The following is a 20,722-nucleotide window of genomic DNA, read 5'->3' on the forward strand; positions in this document are numbered from 1 at the left end:
GTCCCGGTTCGAGCCCCCGGCTCCCCACCTGCAGGGAAGTCGCTTCACAAGCAGTGAAGCAGGTCTGCAGGTGTCTGTCTTTCCCCCTCTTTGTCTTCACCTCCTCTCTCCATTTCTCTCTGTCCTGTCCAGCAAAGCAGCAGCAACAATAGTAACAGCAACAACGGTGGAAACCAGATGGCCACCAGAAGCAGTGGATTCATAGTGCAGGCACCAAGCCCCAACCCGGGGGCAGAAAAGAAAAATGGGGGGAAAGAAACTGAGATGGAAGAGGGAGGTGGGTGGGGGTGGGCAGCAGTGACACCCCCGGTTAAGCGCACACACTGCAGTGTGCAAGGACTCGGATTCAAGTCCCTGGTCCTTAACGGCAGCGGGAAAATTTTACGAGTGGTGAAGCTGGGCTACAAGTGTCTCTCTCACTCCCTTTCCCTCCCTCCTCTCTCAATTTCTCTCTGTCTCTGTCCCATAATTCTACAAAATACAAAAAAAGAGAGAGAGAGAGACCTACAGCACTGCTTCACTGCTCATGAAGTGCCCACCCCCAGCCCCTGCAGCCGTGGCAGGATAAGTTTTAAGGATGTTGTTTCCTGAAAGGTCATTATAGACTGCCACTGTATTTTTTAGGCAACAAGGTGTACTTCTTGTGTGCCTATCTGATACAAAAAGGGCGCATGCATCCAGCCCAGAACTTTATGAGGCATTATAACTATATATAAAAATATCTTTTTTGGGGAGTCAGGCGGTAGCGCCGCAGCAGGTTAAGTACAGGTGGCGCAAAGCACAAGGACCTGCGCAAGGATCCCGGTTCGCGCCCCCGGCTCCCCACCTGCAGGGGAGTCGCTTCACAGGCGGTGAAGCAGGTCTGCGGGTGTCTGTCTGTCTCTCCCCCTCTCTCCATTTCTCTCTGTCCTATCCAACAACGACGACATCAACAATAATAATGACAAAAACAATAAAAAAATAAGGGCAACAAAAAGGGAAAATAAATATTAAGTAAATATAAAATAAATATTAAAAATATATCTTTTTAAAAAAAAATTTTATTCCCTTTTGTTGCCCTTGTTTTATTGTTGCAGTTATTATTGTTGTCGTCATTGTTGGATAGGACAGAGAGAAATGGAGAGAGGAAGGGAAGACAGAGAGGTGAAGAGAAAGACAGACACCTGCAGGTGGGGAGCCGGGGATTTGAACCGGGATCCTTACTCTGGTCCTTGCACTTTGCGCCACCTGTGCTTAACCCACTGCACTACTGCCTGACTCCCTAAATAATCTTTTTTAAAGGGGCAATTGGCAAACCTTAGCTAGATATGTATGTGTTAAGACCTTTGTGTAGCAAGAAGAAACCATACTTAATCTCTAGCCAATATAGTTTGCTGTTTGTTAACTGTCAAGTTCTCACAGTTTAGCTTATTTGCTTGGTGTGGGGTTTTGTTTATGTGATTTTGGTGTTTTTTTTTTTCCCAGGAAATTCACCCTTTTTATTTTTAATTTTTAGGAATACTTTAAATTATGCCCAGAAAACTTCAGAGATGAGGACGTTTTTGTCTGTGAATCACGATACTCTGCCAAAACCAAGTCTTTTAAGAAAATCAAGCTGTGGACCATGCCCGTCAGCTCGGTCAGGTTTGTGCCTCGGGATGTGCCCCTGCCAGTTGTCCGCGTGGCCTCTGTGTTTGCAAACGCAGATAAAGCAGATGAAGAGAAGAACACAGACAGCTCTGAGGACAGTCGAACAGAAGACACTTGCAACTTGGAAAAGGTCTGTGAATAGTAGCCAGACTGAAAAATACTAACGTCTTCACATTTAGAATTAGAAAAAAATGATAAACTCTTAATCAACCAGAAAAATTTCAAAGACAGACAGAAACTTAATACTTGTTGGGGGGTGGAGTGAGTGGGGGGAGGGGAGGGGAGGTGTCAAACAGTAGACGGGCCAGAGAGGTAGCACAGTGGCAGCTTACTGGACTTTCCCACCTGGTCCCGAGGTCCCCGGTTTAATCCCCAGCTCCATCAAAGCCGGAGTTTAGTGTCTCTTTCTCACTGAGCACAAGGATCCAGATTCAAGCCCCCAGTCCCTGCCTGCAGTGGGGAAGTGTCACAAGTAGTGAAGCAGTGCTGCGGGTATCTTTGCTTCCCTTTTTTTTTTTTTTTTTTTTTTTTTTTTTAGACAGAGCACTGCTCAGCTCTAGTTTCTGGTGGTGCCGGGGATTGAGCCTGGGACTTTGGAGCCACAGGCATGAGAGTCTCTGTGCATAACCATTATGCTACTTACCCCCCTGCCTGGTATCTTTTCTATATCCTTCTGTCTCCCACTTCCCTCTCAAATTCTCTGTGTCTATCTAAAATAATAATAATAATAAAGTAATGGTTTCTGGCAGAGTAACTTTTTCCTACCAGAGTTTTGTTGGGTTTCATACCTGTGCAGTTCACTGCTCTGGGGAGATGTAGCATAATGACTCTACATTAATGTCCCATCCTGCAGGACCTTCAACATGGGTTAACCTAGGAGAGGGAGTGAGGACGAGGAAAGGAGGGAGAGGGAAGGGGACAAGACACTCGAGAGAAATGAGACAAGTCAAGATTCTGATCAAGTCTGTTTATTAGCACCAAAGGTGCTGCTTTTAAGGCCAGGGCAAGGGGGGAGTTAGCAGTCAGGGACTGTTGATTGAAGTGGTGTGTTGCCATGATGGTTAGCATTATCTGGAAGGTCCTGGGTGATTCATGGGGAAGTGGAGTTGGGAGACAGAAACTTATCTCTTGAGCAAGGAGGCCAGCTGTGAACAAAGACTCTAAGGAGTAGAAAAGCAGGGACTTACCTTTTAAGCAAGGTCTTCTGTGAACAGAGACTCTGTGGCCATGGCAATAGCAACCTTGTGCCGGGATAGCCTGAGGGTACTTCTTCCCGAGCTAGTGCTCTCTGGCTTGGAGAGAACTCAACTGGAGCCGATCTAGGCTGCTGCGTGGGAGAGGGATCAGGAACTCGTGCCGCACTAACTTCCACAGGAGATACACTCTGGAACTCTCGGAGCCAGAAAGCAGTTTCCAAGTGTCTTTAATCAGAAGAGCAGCTGTTTTTATACTCTCCAAGTAGGGTGGAAACAGGATGTGATATAGAGAGGGTGGAGAGAAAAGTGACTGGTGAAAATCAGAGTGTGACAAGGAGGGGGCGGAACAGGCGAGAATCCTATCACTGAACCACCAATGCCCTGGAGGGAGTGCTTTATGTAAATGTAAAAGTGATTTATGTAAATAGACCAAAGCTTTGAATGGGGTCAGTAAATCCCTGTATAGGCATATGGTTAAGCAGAAGCCAGGGGGAGGTGGCATACTACCCAACAACCTTGAGGGCACATGTGGCTCCCCACACATTAAGACTTTCATCCCTGAGGCTCCAAGGTCCCATGTTCAATCTCAGGCACCAGCATAAGCCAGAACTGAGTAGTACTCTGGTTTAAAAAAAAAAAAAAGTGGTGGGCTGGGAGGTGGCACAGTGGAATAAGACACTGCACTCTCAACCAAGAGGTCCTGAGTTCAATCCCCGGCAGTACACGTACCAGAGTGATGTCTGGTTCTTTCTCCCTCTCCTCCTATCTTTCTAATAAATAATACATATTTTTAAAAAGTGATTCATTTCCTACATGCTATAGCAGTGCATGGAAGACAGTACTTCTGCATAGTGATAAGTCCTCCCAGTACTTTTTTTTTCTTTCCTACTTTTGCTAAAGACAGCGGGAATGGAATAAAAGAAGGGGGATAAAAGTATCTTGACCCTGACTGGGGAGTTAGCATAATAGTTTTGCAGACGTCCATGCCTGGATCTCTTTAGTCCCAGGCTGAATCCTTGATACTACCATAAGCCAGGGCTGAGCAGTGCTTAGCAAACAAAAGCCAACAAAGTGTGGTCCAGGAGGTGGCTCAGTAGATGAAGTTTTGGCTTCTCAAGCATGAGGTCCTGAGTTCAGTTCTTGGCAGCACATGTACCAGAGTGGTGTCTGGTTCTTTCTCTCTCCTCCTGTCCCTCTCATCAATCAATAAATAAAATATTAAAAGCAAATCTTGGCATAACGTTATTTTAGAAAAATCAACTAAAATTTTATATAAATATTTGCTGACTTTGATTACAGTAATTTCAGTAATCTTTTGGCTTCCTGTTCTCATCAAAATGTCTATTTATAGTTATTTTTTCTTTTAATCTAGTATGTAGCAAAGTCGATTTTCCTTAGTTACTTTTTATTTACTTATTTTTACTTATAACCTTATTTTTTTTATGTCTTGATTGTCAGCTGCTTATCTACCACTTTCTTTTTTTTTTTTTTCCTTCAGGAGAAAGAAGACGTTCCTGTGGAAATGTCAAATGGTGAACCAGGTTGCCACTACTTTGAACAGCTTCGGTACAATGACATGTGGCTGAAGGTTGGCGACTGTGTCTTCATCAAGTCCCATGGCCTGGTGCGTCCTCGTGTGGGCCGGTGAGTAGAGACGATCGTTGGGGTCTGGGAGATGGGGAGCCAATAGAAACCCGTTGCTTTTTTGGATGAAGACCAAAGTCCCTTGCCTGAGAGGTTCTCTCCTTCCCCTGAACTTACCCTTCCCTGTAGCCACACTTCTTTCTGCACATTCCTCCAGGATTTTTTTTTTTCTCCCGTTCTACCATTTCTAGAACTCAGCAAGAATGTCAGAAATGCTTCTTCTTTCAGGAGGTCTTCCTCACCCCCTCATGATTGTGTCAGATGTCCATCACACACCTGCAGTGCCTTCTTCCCTCCCTCCCTTCCTTCCTTCCTTCCTTCCTTCCTTCCTTCCTTCCTTCCTTCCTTCCTTTTTTTGGTAGGGTGAAATAACAATAGGCACCTGCAGACCTGCTTCAACCTCTTCACCACTCGGGATAGTCCCCCTGCACGTGGCGAGCAGGAGCTCCAACCCGGGTCCTTGCACATGGTATTATGTGCGCTCAACTGGACATGCCACAGCCTGGCCCTATTGTCCGCTACACCAGATGGCAGATATTCTAAGACTAGAGACCCCTCTCCTTTTGTTCACCATTTAACTGCCTGCCCCAAGCACGGCGCTCGGATATTTTTGAGCAAGTTCGTGAGTGAACAGCCTGGAAAGTGGCCCAGTTGACATAGCGTCAAACCCACAACCTGAGATCCCAGCGTCACGTGTGCCAGAGTGACGCTCTGGTCCTCTTTCTTTCTCTTGTGTTAGTCGATCTCTGCGCTCATTCTTATTTTACAGTTTAGATAAAGACAGAGTAGGTAGAGCGGCAGAGAGAGTGAAAGAGGCCACGGCACTGGTTTGGGGAGATGGCATAGAAGTTATGATGCAGAGAGCCCAGACCACCAGAGCCTCCCTCAGTGCAGTCAGGGTCGGGTTTGAATCTGGGTCCTACACATGGCAAAGCAACGCACTGTCTGGGCAGGCTGTTCTTCAGGCACAGTAAATCTGAAAGAACAAAAAAGAAAGGATCCGCGAAATGGCTCATGAAAACAGCTCTAGTGTCCCGCTTTGCTATGCAGCCGAGTCATGTTTGAGTTCCAGCCCGGCCCGCACTGCACTGAAGGAGGCTTTGCTGTTTTGGTCTCTTTCTCAGTCTCCCTCTCCCTCTCTGCCTTCTTTTGTCATATATATATATATATATATATTTTTTTTTTTTTTTTAATCTGGGCTGGCAAAACAGCTGACGTGGGTTTGCCCAGTGTGCCACTTTGCTGTGTACACAGCCTATTCTCTCTCTCTCTGCCTCTCTCTCTCTCTCTCTCTCTTTCCTATTCTCTCTCTCTCTGCCTCTCTCTCTCTCTCTCTCTCTCTCTCTCTCTTTCCCTTAAGCCAGAGCACTGCTCAGCTTACGGTGGTACAAGGGGACTGAATCTGGGACTTCGGAGCCTCAGGCGTGAGAGTGTCTCTGCTGTCTACCCCCACCCGTCAGCCTATCCTATCTTAAATAAATAATAGGGAGTCGGGCCGTAGCGCAACAGGTTAAGCGCACATGGCGCAAATCGCAAGGACCTGCATAAGGATCCCAGTTCGAGCCCCCGACTCCCCACCTGCAGGGAAATCGCATCACAGGCGGTGAAGCAGGTCTGCAGGTGTCTGTCTTTCTCTCCCCCTCTCTGTCTTCCCCTTCTCTCTCCATTTCTCTCTGTCCTCTCCAACGACGACGACATCAACAACAACAATAAAACAAGGGCAACAAAATGGAATGAATAAATAAATAAATAAATAATAGTTGAAGATATTGTTGAATGACCTAACCCAGTAGTAAATGAGTCATGTTCAGAACTGGGCAATAGAGACTGTCGCATTTAAGAATAATAGCTAGTTCTAAGAGCTCTTGACCTAAGTCCCATCCCTGCTAGCTTCATACCCAGGGGAAATGATTTGTCCTCACTAGCTCTTCAGTAGTGAGCATTTATTGCATGCTTACTGAGGAAACACTGAACACACCAGACAGTATTGGGCCAGGTGGTGGCACACCCAGTTAAGCACATGCATTGCCATGTGCAAGGACCCAGGTTTGAGCCCCTGCCTGCAGGGGGGTTGCTTCACGAGTGGTGAAGCAGGTCTGCAGGTCTCTCTCTCTCTCTCTCTCTCTCCCCCTACTTTTTATTTCGCCCTCCCCTATTACTTCCTATCGATCCTATCTAATAAAAATAGGAAAAAATGGCTGCTGGGAGCAGTGGATTCGTAGCCTTGGCATCAAACCCTAGTGATAACCCTGGTAGCAATAAAAATATCTAAATCAAAAATCGAAACAAACTAATAACCCTTACCCCTATGGGTGTATACTCCTTACTCCCCCGTTATGATGGACACGCAAACAGTAACCCCTGTGAGTGGTAAGTAAAGCTTAGGATTCTTTTTTTTTTTTTTTTAAGAAAGGATTAATTAACAAAACCATAGGGTAGGAGGGGTACAACTCCACAAAATTCCCACCCCCCAATCTCCATTTCCCACCCCCTCCCCTGATAGCTTTCCCACTCTCTATCCCTCTGGGAGCATGGACTCAGGGTCATTGTGGGTTGTAGAAGGTGGAAGGTCTGGCTTCTGTAATTGCTTCCCCGCTGAACATGGGAGTTGACTGGTCGGTCCATACTCCCAGTCTGCCTCTCTCTTTTCCTAGTAGGGTGGGTCTCTGGGGAAGCGGAGCTCCGGGACACACTGGTGGGGTCTTCAGTCCAGGGAAGCCTGGCCAGCATCCTGATGGCATCTGGAACCTGGTGACTGAAAAGAGAGTTAACATACGAAGCCAAACAAATTGTTGAGCTTAGAATTCTTTAAGTCACAACATATGAAAAAGCAAGGTAGGAGGGGCCTGGAACGGGTGAAGTGGATAAATGCTGCACTCTGAAGCAGGAGGGCCCGAGTGTGATCTCTGGTACTCTGTGCTCCCTGTGCCAGAGCGGGGCTTCTTTCTCTGTCATTATTAATAACTACTGAATTCAGAGGTACTTAGAACCATAGAGGGAGCACAGTGTAGGAGTTAGCGATGCCGTGTCAAAGCAGGAAAGTACCCATTTTTACGTAGGGCGGTCTGTATAGGACTCCCTGAGCTGACAGTTGAGTCAACACTTGAGGAAACTGAGATGAATATTCATGAGGAAGAGTTCCCAGGCAGAGGAGATACGAGCAGATCTGGAGAGAAAGGCATTCTTGGCCTTTCTAGATGAGCAGGGTTGGTTCCAAGGGGAGTGAGTGATGTGTGAGTTAGAGAGAGATGCTGGCTCAGTGAGTGATACGATGCAAATCACCTCAAAACCCTTAAGGGAGGGGGTCGGGCGGTGGCACAGTGGGTTAAGTGCACATGGCGCAAAGCACAAGGACCGGCGTAAGGTTCCGGGTTCGAGCCCCCGGCTCCCCATCTGCACGGGAGTCCCTTCACAGGTGGTGAAGCAGGTCTGCAGGTGTCTGTCTTTCTCTCCCCCTCTCTGTCTTCCCCTCCTCTCTCCATTTCTCTCTGTCCTGTCCAACAATGAACAACATCAACAATGGTAATAATAATGACCACAATGAGGCTACAACAACAAGGGAAACAAAAGGGGGGGGAGTGGCCTCCAGGAGCGGTGGATTCATGGTGTAGGCACTGAGCCCAGCAATAACCCTGGAGGAAAAAAAGAAAAGATCCTTAAGGGGACTTGGACTTCACTGAATGGAATGGAGTGCACTTAGGTTACTTTTAAGCTCAGAGGTGGCATCTGACAGATTTTTTTTTTTAATATTTTTATTTATTTATCGATGAGAGGGATAAGGAGAGAGAGAGAACCAGACATCACTCTGGTACATAGGCAGCTGGGGATCGAACTCCGGACCTCATGCTTGAGAGTCCAGTGCTTTATCCACTGTGCCACCTCCTGGACCACGCATCTGACAGATCTTAATAGGACTGCTTCGCTTCCTGGGTGTTGAGGATAGATTATAAAGGTTAAAAAGCAAGAGAGTGTATAATTCAGGCAAGAATGAAGGTGACTTAGGCCAGTAGCCAGACCCTGTTTTGTAGTTGTTTGTTTGTTTGTTTTTGCCAGAGCACTGCTCAGCTCTGGTTTATGGTGGTGCAGGGAATTAAAACCTGGGACTTGGAAGCTTCCAGCATGAGAGTCTCTTTGTATAACCATTATGCTATCTACCCCCCACCCAACCTTTCTCTCTCTTTTTTTTTTTTTAATTTATTTTTTAAAATTTATTTCTTTATTGGGGAATTAATGTTTTACATTCAACAGTAAATACAATAGTTTGTACATGCAGAACATTCTCCAGTTTCCCATTTACCAATACAACCCCCACTATGTCACTCATCACCCTTCATGGACCTGTCTGTATTCTCCCCACCCACCCACCCCAGAGTCTTTGACTTTGGTGCGATACGCCAGTTAGATTTCAGGTTCTACTTGTGTTACCCTTTCTCTTTCTATCTCTAGTTCATGAAGTAAGTCAAATGCGCACTCAGAATAAAGTCACGTGTTCTGGTACTGTGTGCTGAAAAGAAGGGAGAGAGGAAGGAAGAAGCCTGGCGCTCACGGAGAGGCGGCTGCCTGGCGCCCTTATGCCTTGTTTTCCAGGTGTCTTCTCGTGTCAGCAAGATTATCAGACGACTCGTGAGACACCTCAGAATAGCGCATAGCGTTACGGCTGTAGTTAGCAAGGCCTCGTGGGTGTTTGTGGAAACCAGCCCTGGAGAATGAATGCAAGGGAGGGAGTCAGCCAGCTCACCCGGTGGGGCCCACGCCTCGCATACCCGAGCCCCAGGCTCACGCCCCGGCTTCACAGCAGCAGAAGCTACATGGATGAGGAAGCAGTGCTGTGGGCTCTCTTTCTCCCTCTATATCTCTCTTAACTTACATTAAAAACTGGGGGCAGGAGTCCGACAGTATCGCAGCCAGTTAAGCGCATGTGGCGTGAAGCGCAGGGACCGGCGTAAGGATCCCGGTTCGAGCCCCCGGCTCCCCACCTTCAGGGGAGTCACTTCACAGGCGGTGAAGCAGGTCTGCAGGTGTCTGTCTCCCCCTCTCTGTCTTCCCCTCCTCTCTCCATTTCTCTGTCTTATCTAACAATGATGACATCAATAATAATAATAACTACAACAAGTTCAACAAAGGGGAAAATAAATAAAGATTTAAAAAGGAAGTAGAAAAAAAGCTTTAAAAAAACAACTGGGGGTTGTGGGGGCGGGGTACAGCCCTTGTATCTCAGAAAAGAAGGAAGGGAATAAACCCATCAGTACTCTCTTCTAATGAAATTTCTCTGTCCCCTGCCCTCCCCCCTAAAGGATTGAAAAGGTCTGGGTCCGAGATGGAGCTGCGTATTTCTACGGGCCCATCTTTATTCACCCAGAAGAAACAGAACATGAGCCCACAAAAATGTTCTACAAAAAAGAAGTGTTTCTAAGTAATCTGGAGGAAGCCTGCCCTATGACATGTATTCTGGGTAGGTACTGATGCCCTTGCATTTAGCCGCAGTCACGTCAGTGCTGTTGATGGAACACTGTCAGGCACTATTCTAGATGCTCAGGGTGAGAGTCTCTGCTCCTTTGGGAAATTGAGATACTTGAGATGAGATGCAGCTTAGGTAGAAAATAAACACAGAGGCGGGGTGGTGGCACACTGGGTTGAGTGCACATGTTACAGTCCACAAAGACTCCGGTTCAAGCCCCTGACCCCAGCCTGCAGTGGGGGAAGCTTCACAAGCAGTGAAGCAGGTCTGCAGGTATCTCTATCTTGCCCACCCCCCAGTTTGTTTGGTTTTTTTTTTTTTTATTATTTCTATTTATTCATTTATTTTCACTTTTGTTGCTCTTGTTTTTTTTTTTAATATTTATTCCCTTTTGTTGTGCTTGTTGTTTTATTGTTGTTGTAGTTATTATTGTAGTTGTTGTTTTCATCGTTGTTGGATAGGACAGAGAGAAATGGAGAGAGGGAGGGGAAGACAGAGAGGAAGAGAGAAAGACAGACACCTGCAGACCTGCTTCACCGCCTGTGAAGTGACTCCCCTGCAGGTGGGGAGCCGGGGGCTCGAACCGGGATCCTTCTGCCGGTCCCTGCGCTTCACATCATGTGCTCTGAACCCACTGAGCTACAGCCCAACTCCCTCTCTCTCTCTTCGTTTTTTTTTTTTGTATTTATTTATTTTTTCTTTTGTTGCCCTTGTTGTTTTATTGTTGTAGTTACTATTGTTGTTGCTATTGATGTGGTTGTTGGATAGGACAGAGAGAAATCAAGAGGGGGGAGAGAAAGACAGACACCTGCAGACCTGCTTCACCGCCTGTGAAGCGACCCCCCTGCAGGTGGGGAGCCGGGGGCTCAAACCGGGATCCTTACGCTGGTCCTTGCGCCACCTGCACTTAACCCCCTGCGCTACCGCCCGACTCCCTCCCTCCCTCCCTCTTTTTTTATCCAATAAATGAATAAATGAAATAATTTTAAAGGTCACATAGGACTTCAGGTGATAATTAAGGGTACCAGTGAAAGCAGAGGACCAGCAGAGAGCTCATCCTGTGGAGTGCACACCTTTAGGGAGCTCAGCCTGTGTAGAGACCTGGGTTGCACTCAGCACCATGTTGAAGCACCATGGGTGGCAGCAGTAGGAGCCCTACACCTGTTGGAATGTGGCTATTGGTCTCTTTCCTCTGTCTCTAATTTATTTACTTAGTTATTACATAATGATAGAGGGAGAGAAAAACTATTGAGGGAAAGAGAACCAGAGCATCACTCTGACACATGCATTCCTGGGAACCAGACTTGGGAGCTCGTCCTTGAAAGGTCAACGCTAGTCACTAAATCTGAACTTTTAAAAAAAAAAACAAAAAAAAACTGAATCCTCTCAAGCCACTGAATTTGAACTTTTTTTTATATGTATTTATTTATTTTCCCTTTTGTTGCCCTTGTTTAACATTGTTGTGGTTATTGATGTCGTTGTTGGATAGGACAGAGAGATAAGGAGAGAGGAGGGGAAGACAGAGAGAAGGAGAGAAAGACAGACACCTGCAGACCTGCTTCACCAATTGTGAAGTGACTCCCCTGCAGGTGGGGAGCCGGGGGCTCGAACCCGGATCCTTACGCCGGTCCTTGTGCTTTGCGCCACTTGTGCTTACCCCGCTTCGCCACCGCCCGACTCCCCTGAATCTGAACTTAAAAAAAAAAAAGAACTGGGAGTCTCTCCTATCCAACAACAACGACATCAATAATAACTGCAACAATAAAACAACCAGGGCAACAAAAGGGAATAAATAAATAAAAGTTTTAAAAAATTTTTAAAAAAATAGGGAAAAGGACACCGGTGGTTGGCTCACCAAGGAGAACACACACTTTACAGTGCACAGTGGCCTGGGTTCGAGTCCCCTAACTAGCAGATGGGAACACCTGTACAGAAGAAACTTGATGTTATTGCTGAATATCAGTGATCTGTAAAATCCCAGCTTTGTACATTACAATGCACAAGGACCCGGGTTCAAGCCCCTGGTCCCCATTTGCAGGGGGAAAGCTTCATGAGTAGTGAGGCAGGGCTACAGATGTCTCTCTGTCTCTCCCTATCTTCTCCCTCGTCTCAGTTTCTCTCTGTCTCTATCTGATAATAAATACAAAAATTAAAATATTTTTTAAAATTAAAAAATATAATAAAAAGAAAGTCTCGATTTGGGGGGGTTATTACTCGACTTCTAACATACATGTGTATCTTTATGCAAGATGTGTTACCATTCATATCTGTCATGTGAATATATTTATTACAAATAAATGAAATTTAAAAATAAAAATAATTGTTAGCTATAACCACAATTTACTCCTTTAATTTCTCTCCTTGCTTGGGGTTTTCTGTTTGTTTGTTTGTTTTTTTTTCAGGAAAGTGTGCTGTGTTGTCATTCAAGGACTTCCTCTCCTGCAGGCCAACCGAAATACCAGAAAATGACATTCTGCTTTGTGAGAGCCGCTACAATGAGAGCGACAAGCAGATGAAGAAATTCAAGGGGCTGAAGAGGTTTTCCCTGTCTGCTAAAGTGGTAGATGATGAGATCTACTATTTCAGGTAAGACGCAAACAGTAAGGCCACGGCAGCACCAAGGAAAGGCAGAGGGTGGGGGCGTCCGGGCTGTGGTGCACTGGCGCCGTGCACAGGGACCCAGGTGCAAGTCCCCACCTGCAGGGGGAGGCTCACAGGCGGTCAAACAGTGCTGCCGGTCTCTCTCTCTCTCTCTCTCTCTCTCTCTCTCTCTCTCTTGTCTATCTTCTCATTCCCTCTAAGTCTCGCTCTGTCTCTATCCAAAATAAAGAAAGAGGAAGTCTAAAGGAGGAGGAGCAGAAGGAGAGGAAGAGGCAGAAGAAACTTAAAGAAATAAAGAGGAAAGCACTCCTGCTCTTTATAAAGCTTATACGAAGATCATAGTTCAGGAGAGTTCTTTTCGGTTATGTTTTCATTCAGTCTTGAACTGCAACAGTATGCTTTTCAAAGAGTGTATTCATTCATTCAGACACTAAAGAAAAATCATCCTAAGCCACAGAGGTGTGATACACACTGTGACGGTGCCGGTACGGGCACCTTGAGGAGTAGAGTCCTTCATTGTGTTTCCTAGTCTGTTAAGAGATTGCACAGCTCAGATGACTAGAACCCTTTTGACTAGTTTTTAGTCCAGCTCTGGACTCAGTACTGTTATGGGATTCAGAAGAGCCATTCAAAGCTATAAGAGGATTCTGAGAGCTTACGTAGTAGTATACATACTTGCCCACTTGCCAGGACCGAGGGCCGGGCCTCCAGCACTACCTGGGCTGCTGTGCGCAGGGCAAACTTCCCAGGCAGTGGAGGAAGCAGTGCTGTCGTTTCTCCCCCTCCCTCTCTACCTCACACTGGAGCAAATAAAGCCCACAGGAGCCATAGGCCCATATAGGTGTGGAATAAAAATTAATAGCACCAGTGACAAATATATATGTTACTATAAGGATTGACTTTATAAATATATGAGTGGCACTGACTTAAAAAAACGTTCAACTCCTTAATGGTGTGAAAATGACAGGTGTTCAGTAGTAACAGCAGTGCCAGCCTTTCCCGTGACGCTCGGCAGCTTCCTGTTCTCACAGTTCCAAGCTGCCAGCCAGCATTTTCTACTTAAGATATTTCTCTCTAGGTAAGGGGACAAGCAAGTTGAGCACACCACCTGCACAAGGACCGAAGCTCAAGCCCCCAGCTCCCCGTGCAGGGAGGGGGACCTTCACGAAGAATGAAGCAGAGGTGCAGGTTTCTCCCTGCCTCTCTCCTCTCAATTTCTATCCTATCAATTTATAAAAAGAGAAAGAAAGAAAGAAAGAAAACAAGACAAAATAGCTACCAGAAGCAATGGATTCATTGTGCAGGCACTAAGCCCTAATGGTAACCTTAGTGGCAATGGTACATATGTATTTTTTAAGCTGGATTTATGGGACATAACTCCATCACGAGTCGGAGACTTCCTGTACACACTCGAATTCTTTCCCTCGCTGTCCTTAAGCGTCCACATTGCAGATTGCAGGACGTCTTTCTACAAAGTAAGGCAGAGTATTGCTTTCTGATTGATTCTGAAATGTCTGAAATGAAAAGTGGTGTTAGATGTCTTGACTTTTTTTTTTCTTTCTTTTTAATGTCACTCTTTTCAGGAAACCAATTGTTCCTCAGAAGGAACCCTCGCCTTTGTTGGAGAAGAAGATCCAATTACTAGAAGCTAAATTTGCCGAGCTGGAAGGTGGCGACGATGATATTGAAGAGATGGGAGAAGAAGACAGTGAGGTCATTGAGCCTCCTTCTCTCCCTCAGCTTCAGACTCCACTGGCCAGCGAGCTGGACCTCATGCCCTACACACCCCCACAGGTGAAGGGGACATGTCCCTACTGCCTTATTCTTAGCTTTGGTTCACAGCAGACTCAAACCAATGTAAGGAGACATGCAGTTTCTACATATGTGAACTTCAATCTAAGGAATATGATTTTTCTTTGTCATTGTCATTAGTAATTGAAACACAAAAACACACACACACACACACACACACACACACGTCTTGTCCCATAGATAGCTTTTAAATGGCACGTTTAGATAGAAAGCTTTCCTGGGTCTGTGTTGAATAAGAACAGTAACAAGTGGCATCACAGTGTTAGCCTAACTAGTACTGTCTTTTTTTTTCCCCCTCTCCCCAGTGCTGGGGCTTAACTTCTCTCAGCCCAGTTGTTTTATTTATTTAAGAAAGCAGGGAGGAAGAGAAGGAGAGACACCACAGCACAACTCCAGCCATTAAGTCTCCCTGGTGTCTCTCCCCCCCCCCATGACCTTCCCCTTTTCTTATTATTTATTTATTTACTTTGGATAGAGACAGAAATTGAAGTTGGGGTGGGGGTAGGGGGACTGCAGCGCTGCTACACCACTCATGAAGCTTCCCCTGCAGGTGTGGGTGGGAACCTTAGCCTGGGTTTCTGCTCATTCTGGCACGTGCGCACAACTTGGTGAGCCGCCACCCGGGCCCACGGCTTTGGCTTCTTACAGGGAAGAGCTGAGTGTTGACCAAGAAAATAGTCAGCTAGACACTGATGTTTATGAACTTGTAGCTGTTGATTCCCATAGTCCCGGCTTCCAGAAACTTTGAGTAGGTCATTAAACGCAATACTCTGATGCACTAGAAGAGTTTTCTGTCTTTCAGTCTACTCCAAAGTCTGCCAAAGGCAGTGCTAAGAAGGAAAGCTCAAAGCGGAAAATCAACATGAGTGGCTACATCCTGTTCAGCAGTGAGATGCGAGCGGTGATCAAGGCCCAGCACCCAGACTACTCCTTTGGGGAGCTCAGCCGCTTAGTGGGAACAGAATGGAGAAACCTCGAGACAGCCAAGAAGGCAGAATACGAAGGTAAATAGTGACCAGGCACAACTCTTTTAGCTTTCTAAGCAAGGGGTATTTTCAGCAATGTACACGCACACACAGGAGAGGCTCTCTCGACCTCACCGCTCGCACATGAACGTGGTGTGAGGGAGCTGTCTTGTGCAGCAGGTCCCATTCAGCACTTTAAATGCCAGCTTGTCCTGACTGAGCAAGTTTTGCCCTTGACTTGGCCTCTGATCCTGGCGTCTTTCTTTCTTTCTTTCTTTCTTTCTTTCTTTCTTTCTTTCTTTCTTTCTTTCTTTCTTTTCTTTTCTTTCTCCCAAATTTCTCCAATATTTTGCTATGCAAAAGTGCATGACTTTTCTTCTTTCATTGATTCCCATAGAAGCACAGGTGGTAAGCTGGAAACTTACTGTTCAAGATGTTAAGTATAATTTTGGTCAACGTCCATCTGAAAGAGGGCTTTCAAAGTCAGCCATCTTCTATTAACAGCTCTTGAAAAGCTTCATGTTTAAACTCCAGGCCGAAGCTTGGCTGAAGCACTTGGTTTCCTAGGGCAGTCCCGGCCTGCGCTGTGTCTGCATCCCTAGCTACTTTGAAGACGCTTGGGAGTTTGTTCAGTAAAGTTCAGCTACCTTCATTTCCCCTTTATAATTAAGTTACTTGGAGCCATGTAGGTTTTGGTGATCTTTATTATTAGAGACAAATACTTGAGAGAGATTTTTGGTTTTTTAATATCACTCATGAGTTAGCAAGTAGTAAAGACTAGATTAGGCAAAAGTATTGCCCTTGGGGGTTTTTTTTCCCCCTTTTGAATTATGTAGTGGCTCATAATGCTTGTCTTGAGCCATCATTCAGTAGACTTCCTTCTTTATTAATAATGTTTGTGAAGTCTGCAAAGAGACCCTTTAAAATTTGTTTTTACTCCTTTCATGTATCACACTCTGACTTACCCAAGAATCTTCTAAAGATCCTTAATCCTACAAGGTGCTCAACTAAAAAAGAAAAGAAAAGTTATGGCACAGACAATTAAAATTCTCTCTTGAAGAAAAGCTTAAAATGTAAATTGTCACATTAAATTCTTTAAGACCCCATTTTCTTACATGTATAAAGAACCTTTTTTTAAAAAAAAAAAAAAAAGATTTTATTTATTGATGAGAAAGGTAGGAGGAGAGAGAGGAAAAACTAGACATCACTCTGGTACATGTGCTGCCAGGGCTTGAACTCAGGACCTTACACTTGCGAGTCAAGTGCTTTATCCACTGCGCCACCTCCCGGACCACTGAACCTTTTTTTTTTTTTTTTTTTTTAAGCCTGGCATTTTCTGCATCTTGACCAGGTGTTCGTATGTCTGCTAATACCCTAAAGGACTAGTATTTTGCAGAAATTCTTTTCTTTGAGAACTCTGGTCTGTTCATAAGAACCTAGAGCTTTGTGGGCCTGGGTGGTGGTGCACCCAGCTGAGCACATGTGTCACCATGCACAAGGACCTGGGTTCAAGCCCCCAGTCCCCACCTGCAGGGGAGAAGCTTCCCAAGTGGTGTCTTTCTTTCTCTCTCCCTCTCTGTTCCTCTCTAGCCTATCAAATAAAGAAGGGGGAAATAAAAAGGCCTCTGTGAATAGTGGATTTATATGCAGGCACTAAGCTCCATCGATAACCCTGGTGGAAAATAGAAAAACCCCAAGACTTTGAAAAGCTTTGAGAGTTAAGAGCAACTCAGGATGAAAAGCAGCTGAAGCCAGTACTGGGTGGCTGGTTATTTATGATGTGAACAAGAGGGTGAAATGAAACCACAGAGACGATGACGAAGTAAATAGGCTGAAGCAGGACTGCAGGCTCAGAAAGTGGCGCCTCTGGGAATATCTCCCAAGTTCAGAAGGGAGTTCAGTGAGCAGTTTGAAAATGAATGAGAGAGAGAGAGAGAGAAAGAGAGAGAGGATTCAGCAGTGTCTGTCTAAAGAGCAACATCTGAGCTTTTGGTGTTCTTGATACTGTGGATTTAAAAAAACAGTGTTTGGACTTTGGCTGTCTTACTTAATCATTTCCATGGCAGCCCATCTGGGCTTCTTCCAGAAAGGGCCATGTTTATTTGACCTACAGGCCAGAATTTTTCTTTTTTCAACTTTTTTTTTTTAATTGCTAGAATTTAATGTGGGGGGGCCTAGGTCATCCACTTTTTTTTTTCCCCTGCCAGTTTGAGCAAATAGGTTGTTTAAATGGCCTTTATCCCTCACACTTACTGTGCAGAGGATCTGTGAACTGAGCCGTGTAAATAAATGATAGTCAGTCTAAGCTTGGCGTCCTGTCTTAGCTGAGAAATGTTTGGCATTATTGATTTTTACACTGTTAGACTGAAGGAGCGCCGGGACTTCCTGGCTCTCTCTAAAGCCATGTGACCTCAAGCTGTTTCCTCCTCGGATCAAGCAGCCTTTTAAGGAGCTTCATGTCGGAAGGCTAATTAACATGTGGCAGTTGGGGCAGGCTTACAGGTTACTGGTTCTCTCTGTTTGCCAGCTTGAAGAGTGGCGAGGCTTTCCTTGTTATGAATAGGGGGACAGTGTAGATGGTGTTTGCCGGTATCGTGGAGAATACTTGTTTCTAGAGTTTTCTAGGGAGGGTCCAGCCTGCAAGCTAGCTCCCTAAAAGACTGGAAAGGTGGTCTTTGGGATGGCTGGCTATGAAGCTACAGACAGAAGAGCCAGAAGGAATGGGTGGGGTGGGGGGGTGAGGTAGCAAGGTGAGATCCACAGCCCAGTACTGGCTCATGCAAACAAATGTTCCTATTGTACTTTGGATGAAATAAGAGTGAATTGTGAAGTTTTTGCCGATTTAGGTTCATTTATGGTCAGCACTGAACTCAGCTTTAGTAAGTAAGCCTGGTTCTGACAGGTCATTATTGATTACTTCATGTGTACATGTGTGTATACATACATACATATATATACATACATACATATATACATACATACATATATATATATATATATAAAATCCCTGACTTCTAATGACTGTAGCCAGGAATATCATGCATTTTTTCCCCTTGGGGTTTATTAAACATGATCTCTTTGCTTCATCAGAATATAGAAATTAGTGTTTTGTTTTTTCCTAAAGCCTTTTGGAGGAGGTAGTAAGCTACTTTTCCCTTACAGAGTTAATTTTCTTCAGCTGCTAAACCTCATGACACTAATGATAAGAGCCCTCAGATCTTAGTGAGATTGGGTGCGAGGAATCAGGAAGATATAGTAAGTACCGACTGTGCCAGAGATTATAATGGGCCATGGAATTGCTTCATGTTGAAATCATAAGTAATTTTAATGCTATTAATACTAGAATAATGATAGCGCTTCTCATCTTCAGGGTGCCTTGTGAGATTAACCACATTGGTTACGCTGGTGACGTGTTTAAATAAAACCTGTGCTTTCTGAATGTGTGTTGCGGTCTTAACATTCTTGAAATCTTTGCAGACCAGTTCTCAAGATGGGATAGGAAAGCTGGACTCTAGGTTACCAAGTGCAATCGGCCGGCTCCTCCTGTGTTGAGACTAGTCACCTACTGTTCCTTCCATTGAGACAGAACTGTTGCTTGTGTTTTTACTAGTCCTGTTGAATGCAATGGATGGTGTTTTGAATTCCTGGGTTAAAAACAGAATTGAAAATCTGAAATGCCTTTACAGAGCGGGCAGCTAAAGTTGCTGAGCAGCAGGAGAGAGAGCGAGCGGCACAGCAACAGCAGCCGAGTGCTTCTCCCCGAGCAGGCGCCCCTGTGGGGGCTCTCATGGGGGTGGTGCCACCACCAACACCAATGGGGATGCTCAATCAGCAGTTGACACCTGTTGCAGGTAAAAACAGGAGCTAAGACCATTTTTTTTCCACTTTAAGAAATTCCTTCATTTTTTTTTCTCCAGTGAGGAGTAGGCCACAGTCTCTAGGCTTCTCTCATGACAGAGTCAAGCTTGAAGTCATCTATGTCATCCTGAGATCGCCTTTCCCATGCAGGCAACGCCTCTCTGTGCCCCGGAAGTGGGCCGCCAGCCCAGCCCTGGGAATTGGCAGGGAGCAGCTCCCCCTGGCTGTGGGCGTGGCCTGGCCGTACCCTCCACCCCAAACTGCTCTCACTAGAGCATCGTGGCAGGAAGTACGAACAGACCCTGGGTTCTGTTCTGGAGGGACTCCTTTTAGGTGATGTGGAACTCCCCCCCTCTCATTCCAGTATTCAGTTTGCCTTGTTCTGCTGCAGCCATCCTTAAGATGGACCATTTAAAAGGATTTTTGACAAGGAATTATAAATCCTTTCTTGGTCACCAGTGTGCATGACTGCTGAGTGGAACACTAAGTCCTTATTCAGTTCACTGTGCCCACTCTGTAATGCTTTTCTATTTAATTACATTAAACTGCATTTTCTGTTAGTATCCCAGTCACATACTTTTTCTTTTAAAGGAAAAGAACATGATGAATGTGGTTTGCTTGTGTGTGTTGTCTCTGGTTCTGACAGCCACAATAAATTTGGCTGTTCCTGAATTGAATATCTTGTCTGACGTGTCTCCAGTGAGAAGCCTGCAGACCGTGTCTCGGCTCGGCTCCCTCCTTCCTGACCTCTGAGCCTGGCGAGGTTCACGCAAGCCACCTGTGTTTCTTCTTAAGCAAGCAGTCTGGCCTCTTTTTGCAGGGAGTCCAAGACAGTGTCTAAGGCAGGCTCATTGGAATGCGGTTTTTTTGTTTTTGCTTTTTTGTATTTGCTTTTCAAGGAAGAATAGCCTAGGCTAGCTTTCCATTGTCGCTCCTGCCTTTTGTGATGGCAAGTTCTCAAATGCACTGTCGCTGAACTCAGCAGTTGCACTCGCCAAAGCACATCTTAATCACGACTTTTCAGTACTTCAGTGTAACTGATGTTGATCTAACAAATCTCATAATCGCCTGCTCTATTCCATGGCCCATTTTGGTTAATGGGGTTCCAGGGGTTTTTAGAAATCAGACCTTGAACATGGGGACTTTGAAAGTTAGAACTCCCTTGTTGACAACCTATCTTGTCCTATTTGATGTGTGATATTTTAGCCCTGTGCCCTGGATTTAAAGACCCAGGGACACGTTAGCACAATGAATCCAAACAGGAAAAAGAAGAAATTAAAAAGCAGCTGCAGCATTTCAGCTCCCTGTCGGGGAACAACAGCACAGCACTCTAGTGGGCGAAGAGGGTGGGCCCTTCTGCTAGGCACCGGCTCCATTGTTAAGCGTGTGTCGCCCAGTCTTTGGCTGTGGGAGTAAAGGGAGCACATTCTCCACAGTGATCAGCCTCTGGTCCACCAGCGCAACTTGGAAGCTATGAGGGTGATTTTTTTTTCATGGGCTTATAGGTTCCTAGGGCCTACGTCTTAGCCTCGTTGCTGCCTAAGACCAGCTTTGCCTCC

At 45.5% G+C, this 20,722-nt stretch overlaps 1 protein-coding gene across 28 annotated transcripts in view; it reads left to right on the forward strand.

Moving 5' to 3' along the window:
* The window catches only part of PBRM1 (polybromo 1), a 94,075-nt gene that overhangs the window by 61,647 nt on the left and 11,706 nt on the right, over positions 1-20,722 (forward strand). For 17 of the 28 annotated variants that reach the window (XM_060204484.1, XM_060204502.1, XM_060204493.1 and 14 more), the window contains 7 exons: positions 1,496-1,759; positions 4,324-4,469; positions 9,764-9,921; positions 12,330-12,513; positions 14,112-14,322; positions 15,143-15,344; positions 18,992-19,156. In XM_060204484.1, the coding sequence (XP_060060467.1) occupies positions 1,496-1,759; positions 4,324-4,469; positions 9,764-9,921; positions 12,330-12,513; positions 14,112-14,322; positions 15,143-15,344; positions 18,992-19,156 (1,330 nt within the window). The remainder of the gene's footprint in view (positions 1-1,495; positions 1,760-4,323; positions 4,470-9,763; positions 9,922-12,329; positions 12,514-14,111; positions 14,323-15,142; positions 15,345-18,991; positions 19,157-20,722) is intronic. The other 11 variants (XM_060204503.1, XM_060204507.1, XM_060204510.1 and 8 more) reach the window with 1 other exon arrangement.

Source organism: Erinaceus europaeus, chromosome 12 (assembly GCF_950295315.1).
Source record: "Erinaceus europaeus chromosome 12, mEriEur2.1, whole genome shotgun sequence".
In the NCBI taxonomy this organism is placed as follows: domain Eukaryota; kingdom Metazoa; phylum Chordata; class Mammalia; order Eulipotyphla; family Erinaceidae; genus Erinaceus; species Erinaceus europaeus.